This window comes from Corylus avellana, chromosome 1 (genome assembly GCF_965113065.1).
Source record: "Corylus avellana chromosome 1, dhCorAvel1.hap1.2, whole genome shotgun sequence".
In the NCBI taxonomy this organism is placed as follows: Eukaryota; Viridiplantae; Streptophyta; class Magnoliopsida; order Fagales; family Betulaceae; genus Corylus; species Corylus avellana.
Genome location: NC_142490.1, coordinates 41398109 through 41408632, shown reverse-complemented (window position 1 = coordinate 41408632; position 10524 = coordinate 41398109). Strand labels below are relative to the sequence as shown.

The 10524-nt window shown below is 33.3% G+C and overlaps 1 protein-coding gene across 1 annotated transcript; it reads right to left on the bottom strand.

Moving 5' to 3' along the window:
* Positions 1–1032: 1032 nt before the first annotated feature.
* Positions 1033–1982, bottom strand: LOC132169822 (extracellular ribonuclease LE-like). Its single transcript, XM_059580780.2, has 3 exons — positions 1746–1982; positions 1386–1596; positions 1033–1289 (listed from the first exon to the last, which is right to left on the bottom strand). The coding sequence occupies exons 1-3, from the start codon at positions 1980–1982 to the stop codon at positions 1033–1035; spliced, it is 705 nt and encodes a 234-aa protein (XP_059436763.2).
* Positions 1983–10524: the final 8542 nt, after the last annotated feature.

Sequence of the window (10524 nt, the reverse complement as noted above, 5' to 3'; positions counted from 1 at the left end):
ATTTATTTATGCTTTTAGTTTGTTGTTTGTTTGCGAAAAAATGTACACAGGAAAAGAAATTTGGTTGAAATTTGAATACGGGGTTTCTCTGTTGTGGAATATGAGTAATTATTGAGCCCATAATTATGATGCATATAGATCGAGATTATGAAAAAATCAAAAAGCATAGCATTAAATTCATATGGTCCCAGACTCCCAAAATGTATATCTGCGGGCATTTAATCATTTTTATTAAATTACGTTATCAATGATGTAATGTATTAATATTGTAGTTTAATTCCTTCATTAATTACTATGTGCACAGTGCACAAACAAAGAATTAAGGTAGGTATAGACGCGTAGGGTAATTGAATCAAATTAATATTTTTCTCATATATATATATTTGAAAGTAAGGATTTTTCTGATATTGTTAACCAGTGCATTTATTGATGCAATTCATTGTTAATCAAGATGGATCGGAGCATTAATTACTCATATTTAGTTTTCGTTTCTCCTTCCGCTTCCTTATTGCCACAATGCCATTCAATGCATATATATAATTCTTACAGCTAGTTATTGAAAATTCTGCGAGAAGAAAGAAATAAAGACTTCACTTGGAAAGCAGTTTTGTAATATTTGTATTAGAAATTAAATAAAAATAATATATACAATATGATTCGCTCAATTATTGTTTAAGTAAAACCAATTAATTAATTATGTTGAGTAGTGAATTAATCTGTATATAAGAATATAATAATTAGTTAAACAATGAAAGAATATTGAATATTATTATATATAATTATATCATCTTTTTTAATTGTATAAGAGCTAGCTAGCTAGTCACGTATATATGATTCATGTTAAGCATAAATTTGTCGTGAGATTGGCCCATGTGATACAGTAAATCGAAATTGCCAAAATAATGAAATCCAGGCTCTTCTTATTATAATTAGGAGGTAGGTAACAATTGAGGAAGAAAAGATCTCAAAGGCATGCATTTGGGAAAATAACATAAAGAGCCCTAGGCCAGCACTATCTACATTGGAAATGTATCATGGAAGAGGAAGAGCATACGCGCCCTTCTGACCACACGGCATAATACTACTCTTCGATGTACAGTTTATGAATTGAAGTCCAGTGTTGTCGGTACAGAACCATATCTCATGTATCTGAGTCACCTTGTTCTGTCCACTGAAGTCGAAGTTGCATTTAATGTGCATTTCCAGTGGCCGGCCGAGTTTCAAGCCCACTACAGCTTGGATGGCACTCTTGAAGTACTGAACTGTATATTTCTTACCAATACTGATTCCTATTACAGAAAATTAAAGAGAAAAGAAAATAAGTAGGAGTTTTTTTTTAGAAAAAGAAAGAAAAGAAAGAAAGGAGAGATTAATGCAAAATAAACCAGCTGCTTGATTGAGCTCCTGAACCAGCTGGAGAACTCCGAGATCATTGGCCCTGTCAACAGCTATTTTAAAGTAATCATGTTGAGTGAAACTGGTAAAGGTTCCATGTTGATCCCATTCGTGCTTCCAGAATATCTCGTTAGGCATTGTGACTGTTAATCCGGGCCAAATTTGTTGCATTGTTTGGTAGAGAGCTGGGTCACTTTTCACCTGCATGCATAACAAATAACAAATTAATTGTTATTAATTAATTATGAGAATATTGCATGTAAAGTTGAACATATATAGTAAAATAAGAAATCGAAATTTCCTGAAAGTACTAAAACAGAAATATATATAGGCATGAGAAACATAGTTACCTGAACATTGTCGAATGGTTGTTTGACAGGAGGAGGAGGGACTGGGGCGCCATTGTTCATCTCTTGCCATAAGCCATGGATGGTGAAGTGGTTTGGAACATTTGTGCAACTTATGCGAGCTCCTGAGTTGCAGAAGGACTTCGGCCATTGTATAGTGAGGTAGTAAAAATCAATAGCCAACGTTCCAGCTTGAAAACACAAAGCACATACTAGCAAGCAAGCAAAAACTAGCTTCATTTTTTTAAATTACTCTCAAGACGTTGCTTAAGTGATCCATCTAGCACTTACATATATAGATGAATTGGCATTAAAGCAGTCAAAAAATTTGGTGTGGCAGTTGGGGTAGATGAATTGAATTATGTAATTGAACGTTCTCTATCTTAATTAAGTCAATTACATAATTAGTTGGCTTAATTAGCAAGTGGTAGCTTATTCAGCTGATGTTAGAGTTTGATATTGAAAAATGGTTATTTTAACTCCAACTTCGTAAAAGATTGAAGTTCTAAAAGACTATATATATATATATATATATATATATATATATATATATATATATATATTGTAAGATAAGCAAATATTAATGTTTAGTCTATATATATTTTGATCAATTAATGGACTTGCAATAGACTAAACATTAATATTTGCTTATCTGACAATATATATATATATATAAATGGACAAATATACTTTGGCTTATGAACTAATAGCGAATTTTTATAAAGCCCCATGAACTGACAACTATGAAAATACATTAAACTATCACTTTGTTGCAACTTAGCCCCATTTGTCAGTCTTGAGCGTTATGTTGGACAGGAAACCAATTTTAACCAGAATCTTCCTAAAATACCCTTAATTTGACGATTTCAAAACCAATTTTACCCTTCATAATTATGAATTGGTAAAAATAAAGACTACTAAATTTTTGTTTAGAAAAAAAAAAAAAAAAATCTAAGGTCCTCATGTGCAATGCATATTAGAGCCACGTCACTTTAAAAAATATTTGTTTTTAACTTTATTAAACAAAAAATGAGATAAAAAATTTAAGGGTGACTGAACCACCCCCGTTTTTATTTGGAAAAAATCTAAAATAAATCTTGGTGTCATACCATCATTTTAAATATCTTTTCAATATTTTTTTTTCAGTTTTAATATACATATTAAAAAAAGTTGTGACATTTATAAAAAAGTTCTAATATCAAATTTTCATTTAATTTTAAGATATATTATCTAGAAAAGAACGGTTCAATCAAACAAGATGCGTTTCTCCATGAAAGGCATTTAATTAAAGATAACATGACCACTATGATGTTGATAGTTGAACCGCTAGCTTGATGTGGCTTGTGGTAGATGAATTTAATGAGAGCAGATAGACGAAATAATGATGAAGAATATTTGAAGAAGAAAGCAACAAGAAATCAGTAGGAATATTTGTTGTGGTTAAGGAATAAAAACTACGCTAACAACTATCACTTCTTGCAGTTGCTTTACCCATTTATCTTTGCTTAATTCTATAATTAATTGCTTTCTTTATTATTATTATTATTATTTTTTTGTGAAGATTTGATGATTTTATTCTTAACATTGAAGCTACATATATATATTTTCTAAAGTATTTTATTTCTTACGGGGATTTTAATGCTTTTAATTGCATTAATGTCATCTAGTTGGCATTTTATACCAAAGATGGGTTTTCTCGTCATCCAACTTCCTTATTTTATTTGGATGTAGTAATATTAGAGACAATCCATTTATTTTTATCTTTTTAAAACCAATTTTAACCATAATCTTCCTAAATACCCTTACTTTGACCATTTCAAAACCAATTTTACCCTTTGTAATTATTAATTGGTAAAAATAACGACTACTATATTTTTGTTTTTTAAAAAAACCAAGGTCCCCATGTGCAATGCATGTTGGAGCCACGTCACTTTAAAAAATATTTGTTTTAACTTTTATTAAAAAAAAAAAAAAAATTGCGATAAAATATTTAAGGGTGACCGAAGCACCCCAGTTTTTATTTGGAAAAAATATATATATTTCGTTAACTTTTACTAAAAAGTAAATCTTTAAATTTTTTAAATATCTAAATAAAGAAAAAAAAGTTTTAAGATGTCTCTGCATGTCCTCCTCTTCTTCTCGTCCTTCAAATTCCCTCGTCTCATTTCACAATTGTCATTCATGTCAAACAGTCCCAATTTTCATATCAAGGATCATAATTTCAAGGTACACGCCGCTTGGTGTATGTATACGATATTTTCTTATTTCTTATATAAACCATTAATTTACAACAATTATAAATCAAAATCAAAACCGAAATCCCCAATTTTTATGTATAAGAACTCTAAATTTCGAAATTTCGATATTTAGTCGAATCCATTGCAATTTGAATGAACCTAAATGTAATTCTATACAGACTTGTTCATTAGTTTTGAAACATTGGAACGAAATAATGAAAATCTCCAATTTCATCATCTTAGAACCCTAATTTCAAAAATTCTCAATCCACAACAATCTAACTAAAATTTTCTCGTCTCCAAAGGGTAACTCAATTGGCTGAGGATCACGCTTCATGAAGCAGAAGTTACTAGTTTGAATCACCCTCTTCCCTTTCCCTTTCCATATGTGAACATGTCAAAAAAAAAAAAAAAAAAAAAATGCACGTAATTCTAGTATGCATCTTTAATTTTTATAACTAACCATTGTAACTCAACAATTAAGGTTATAGTCGAGCTGAGCCCGAACTTATTATTGAGTTAGATAACTTGTTTAAACTTAGTTTATTTATTTTTTGAACAAACTCAAGCTTGATTACAAGTTACTCAATTTATTTGTTCATTTTATTTATAAAGTAAATATTGTGATTGTTTAAGTTTTTTTTTTTTCTCGTAAATCCATACAAATTATTAGTTAATTAATTAATGTTAAAGATTTTATTGTTGGAGTTAATTAAATAAATTAACTTGAATCTTAAACAATCTAATTTTAAGTCTATATGTTTGTCTATGCATATATATTTATTACACACATACACACACAAATATTTATATCAAGGCTCCCAATTACAATAATTCAAACTATATCTATTACATTGCAAAGAGAGTTTTACTTTATTACAGATGCTTCTACTCTCTTTATCTTACAAAGAATTAGTGCCTTGAGCAAATAGGGAAAACAAATCACCCATGTACATGGCTAGAAGTTAAAAGCTACAAATAGGTAGATAAAGGATTACAGTAGAACGACATCATGAAAACTGGCTAGGCTATATTTCTCAACGCTGTTCATTATTTTTCATTTCCACGTACATGAAATGGCTGCATGTGTGATAATCTCTTAAGAATTTTGAGAATTACATTACATCCATGTCTACATGGCTTGTCCATAACAGGGAAAGATCTCAAAGCATGCTTGATGGTAGGCAAAGTTGCGGTCTCATCTATGTTCCTGATAGGGTTGTCAACCTAATCCGGTTTTTCGATTTTTGGCCAAAACCGGGAACCGGAACCGAGGTACCCCGGTTCTTGGTTTTGGGAAACCGGAACTGGGAATCGGGTCCCGATTACCAGCCAGTTCCGGTAACCGGTTTTTTAAGAAAATTATTTTTTAGGCTTATTTTAGGTATTGGGCCTAAAATAAGCTCATTTTTTTTTCATAAGTTGGCTCATTTTTTAAAAAAATCTATTAGTCTTTTTGTCCAAATTAAATGGGCTTTGTTGTAATTGTTCCAAATAATTAAAAAATAAACCTAAAAAAGCCCAACAATCCTAAAAAATCAATGTTTTTGCCTGTATGGGCCTTAGAAATAAAAATTCAATTTTTTAAAATACCCTAAAAATTATTTTAAATTAGGTAAATAAAGAAAACATTAAAACAATAAAAAGTAAAAACAAGTATGTAAACAAACCAACATACTTACAGAGATGGACCTTTGATGGAAATCTCGTATCTCTGTCAGAGTTTGACGGTCTCACGCCTCTCACGGAGTTGGACTCTAACAAAGCAATCTTTTGGGTGAGAATGTTTAACCTACCTCTTGCCTGCATGGGAAAGGAGGTGGGGTTTCAAATTGGATCGACAGTTGGCAAGGTGGAGGACGTCAACGTTCTAAATGATGGTTTTGATTTGGGAGAATACCTGCGGGTGAGGATTATCTTGGATTTATCAAAACCGCTATTAGGAGGAAGAGTTTTGAAGTTGAAAGACAAAAGGATTTGGGTAGCTTTTCAGTAAGAAAAAATCTCAAAATATTGCTTCACTTGTGGTGTGATATGACATGGAAGTAAGGGGTGCAAAAAGCTGGGAGCACGTAAGCTTCAAGGGGCGAAGAGTGAGATGGAGTTTGGCCTTTGACGTAGGGCAACTTCACCAAATCGTAGACATGGTTATGATGGAGGACGTCCGAGAAATTCTAAGGCGGATAGGACACATGATGCAAGTTTTTCTGATGGAGGAACGAGCCACACCTCCAATAGTGGCTACAGTGGAGATGGCAGAAGTATGGAGGAGGGTCAAGGCGGAGGGCAGCCAGGCTTGGAGGAGAAAACTCTGCAGCAAGAAGTTGGTCATTTTTCGATGAGACTGCTGACCACGCCAGAAAAGGAAAAACCTGGTTATGGCAAGCAAGTAATGGGATCTGCTAAAAACACGGAAGTCATGTCGGACTGGGATTTTTATGGCTCCCCCAAATCTCGGGATTGGAGAAAAAATCAAGGGATTCTAATCATAGCAGTGATTCCCGAGCAATTATGGTAGAGGAGGTGCAAGGAAATTTACAAAAAGAAAGAGGATCAAATGTGTATGTAGGTCAATGGGATGCATTAAAGGAGAAGATGGTATGAGGGACAGTTGGGATAGATTATGTGGAGAGGCTTCAAAACAATATCGCAAACTATTTTAATGACGTGGAAGGCTCCTCCAACAGTTTTTCGCCAACTGTCTTCCTAAACAAGAAAGTGATGAGTTTGGCTAAAGAGAAGGGAGAAGAAAGGGGAGTACGGGAACTAAGGCTCCAAAGGAGGTAAGGGGGCAGCATCAGTATTGGAAACGGGTGTGTCGTGAGGGGGCTGAAGGGGAGGAAAGGAGTGGAAGTGATGTTATTCTGGAAAGGAAAGAGGAAGGAGGTAGCTACAGAGGAGGAATGGAGGGCTCACAATGGGAAGAGAAGAAAAGCAACTGCATCAGAGTACTGTTGTGCCAAATACTATCTAAATTAATAGATAATATTTAGTACGTTTTAACTTGCAAGTGCACAAGATCAAAACATTAGTATAATGCAGCAAGTACGAGGTCGATCCCACGAGGTTTGTGATTTTATTTCAAATTAATTAAAATATCAAATTGTCACAGATTTGATATTAAGAAAAATAAAAAGATATAAAGATAAAGTAAAGGTAAAGGTATGGCTTTGATATCCACCACTAATTATGCTCAATTAATATAACAATATGCCAATGATCCAATCATATTATGAATACCTAATGTTTGCCAACCTAAGAGCATGTGTGTATACTCCTTAAGCTATTGATTTCCCTAAGCAACGAGTTAGGCATAGGTGTATCCTTTAACTCTTTTCTTTTTTGAAGGATTAGCATGGTATATACTAAGTTGTTATTTAGAAAAGCATATGTTCTATGAAAATTGACAAACACATGAGGCCTAGGGCATGGGTGTATACTCCCGGTTTCCCATGTTGATTAACCCAAGAACCCGGTGTGGATTTCTTTTGTTACTTATGTTAAACCCAGGACTCGGTCATCCAAATTGATTTAACTAACTAATCCGTACCACATGCATATAATGGCCAGTCACATACATATGAGGAATTCATGAAAATAAGAATTAATCAAGTTAAATATCACAACATGATCATCACAAATGCGCCAATATTAAAATATTAAATAAGCATAATTAGGGCTTCAATCTAGCCCTCCTTAAGAGTTAGTTACACATAATTAAAATAAAAGAAAAAAAAAAGGTAAAGAAAGAACCGAAAACCGCTCATAGAAGTAGCCTCCAATTCCTCCCCCCAAAGTTGTCTCCTTCTAATTCTCCTAAATTTGTCTCTTGAATTGTGAGGCTTAGAGGTCTATTTATAGGGCTTAGGAGAGTCCTAGCAGCTCTAGTAATCCTAAGAATTTCGGATATTTAAGTTCAAGTCCAATTAGGATAAAGAAAACCCAAGTCCAAATCGGAATAGGATTCGCCAAGAATTGTGGTCCGATCTTGTTGCGTGATTTTGGCCTTACGGCGCTCTGAATTGGGAAAATGCTATTTCACAATGATTTGTAGAATTTTGAGTTAGCTTTCCAATACTCACTCGAATCACCTCAATCGGATATCTGAACTGAAAATTATGGCCAAAATACCGAGAGGTATGCAGAATTCAATTTTGCCTCCAATCCGATTTTGACTATTATTTGAGAAATTCCAATTTACTCATTTCTTTTATTGGATTAAACTTAACCATAATTGACTAAGCTTAACCATATCTTCTAGGTCTTCCCCATTTGCCCTTTAAACTTTGAATTTTTCCAGAAACGCTTTCTTTTCTTCCAAAAACCTATAAAACAACGAAAATACAAAAATGAAGTAAAATAGCACGAATTAACTAAAACTAAAGGATTAAAACATGTATGTTAAGGGCTAAAAATATGAATATTTTGGCACTTAACACACCCTCAAACTTACATATTGCTAGTCCCTTAGCAATACAAAGCTAAAAAAAACAAAATGGAAAGCAGGAAACAAAAAGATAAATCCATCTTTCGTGGAATGTACGATTGCATTTAGCATATGCAACAAGCCTTTTAAACCCCCTAGGAATTTCCTAGTGGACGAGTGAAGTCTCATGAGGGTTTTCCAGATATGTTACCCACAAACATCATGCACTGTTCATGTTATCCAAAAATTAAAGCATCACTTCAAGATTATGATTTTCACTCATAAGCAAGCTTAAAAAGGTGAACTACATCCTCACAATGAATTAGAATTTCAAAGCTCAATTACTTACAAAAGACATGCTAAAACATCACAAGTTTAAAATCAGTGTAAGGTGAACTAGCACAGAATTATGAGTTTCCAAATCTTTCCAATGTGTAATATCTCCATATCTCAAGATTCACTGAAATCCTTATTAGAATGAACAACAATGGCATATATATATATATATATATATATTCTTTTTTCTTTTTTCTTTTTTGGTCAGGTTGTGCAATGTTTGATTTCCTTAAGCTTTCTAATTGACCTATGTAATGAGTGTTAAATCAATGACTCCCAAACCATATGGTTTTAGAGCATTAGGTGTAGAGACATCATTAAGGACCTACTAACTCGAGTAAAAAATGCTACAAAACCAAACTAATCATGACATTGATCAAATCAACATTTTTCCACCTTTTGACGTGAACACTCAATACTTTGAGGCAAGAGGTCCAGTTACTCAGTGAAAAGCTTATCAATGATTTCTTTTCTTCTCTTTTTTTTTTTTTTTTTTTTTTTTTTTTTTTTTTCACATGTATATATGCCAAGGTATCCATCTAATAAATCATCCAGTTTCACTTAAGACATAAAAACACACACATTAAACTTTCATGTCATACCCCACAAATTATGTGCTAATGTGCTTGTGTGATCAGATCACACATGTGATTTTTCAATTGTCCTAAACAAGTAATCAAACTAACAGATTTACTCATCAGATCATGTGTTCAAAATTTTAAGCTCACTGATGAATTCAAGCCACAATTCTTTCAGATTAACCAAACTTTTAGGATAAACATGATCATGCATAATTTTTTTTTTTCCCTTATATATCAACAAACAACAAAACAAATAACATGAAATTGGGACTAAGTGTGTGTAAACAACATGTGTGCCCATACCCCCAAACTTAAATGACACATTGTCCCCAATGTGTCTAAAACAAGAAAAGAATTTACCCGAAAGATGGTCGACATGATCTTGAAAAGCATGGCTCAAAGCACATACCCAAACTTGAATCGAAGCACACTTGTCCCTGCAAAATAAGAAAACACAAAAACAAGTAAAAAGAAAAAAAAAAACTAAAAATAAATAAAAAGATTAACTTAAAACACACAAAACAAAACAAAATAAAAAGATAACTATAGGATGCTGTCCAAGTGTGCTCGATCGCACTTGCGCAAGACTATGCATGTGTGGGTGATGTGCGCTCGAGCGCGCACAAGGTGCGTTCGATCGCACTAACAAAATGTATAACAGCCAAAAGTCGGTTATTGCGCTCGATCGTACTCAGGGTGCGGTCGATCGCAGTAACAGAATGCAATGAATCACAAGTGGAGACTTGCGCTCGAACGCACGCAGGTTGCGATCGATCGCAGTAATAGAATGTAAAAACATGACAAAAGACTTGAAACACTAAAACACCAAAGTAAAACAAAACACAAAAGAAAAAAAAATATATATATATATATATATATATATATATATATAAACTAAAACAAACAACAAAACAAAAGGATATGCTTTGAGGTGCCTCCCATGAGCGCTAAGTTTAACTTCTTCAGCCAGACTGTAGCACTTTAAACTTGAAGCACCAGTCTTTTCTTCTCTTGTACCAAAGGGAATGAATCTTTTCTGTTGCAAGGTGCTTCTGAGTGTTTCTAGATTGGGGAAGACCACTCTGAGGTTTCTCAAACAGTTGCTCATCCGTTGGGGAATCATGAACTGGAATATAGTAAGAAGAAAACTCAGGGAGCTTCTCTATCTTGATGTCCTCAATTTGCTCATGTGGTAGCTCTAA

What these genes read in the sequence shown, in the direction of transcription:
- LOC132169822 (XM_059580780.2), bottom strand. Translation starts at nt 1,982, where the DNA reads ATGAAGCTAGTTTTTGCTTGCTTGCTAGTATGTGCTTTGTGTTTTCAA. An exon ending in AACCATTCGACAATGTTCAG is followed by an intron (nt 1,597 to 1,745) that starts GTAACTATGTTT and finishes TTATGCATGCAG; the next exon opens with GTGAAAAGTGACCCAGCTCT. An exon ending in GGAGCTCAATCAAGCAGCTG is followed by an intron (nt 1,290 to 1,385) that starts GTTTATTTTGCA and finishes TTTCTGTAATAG; the next exon opens with GAATCAGTATTGGTAAGAAA.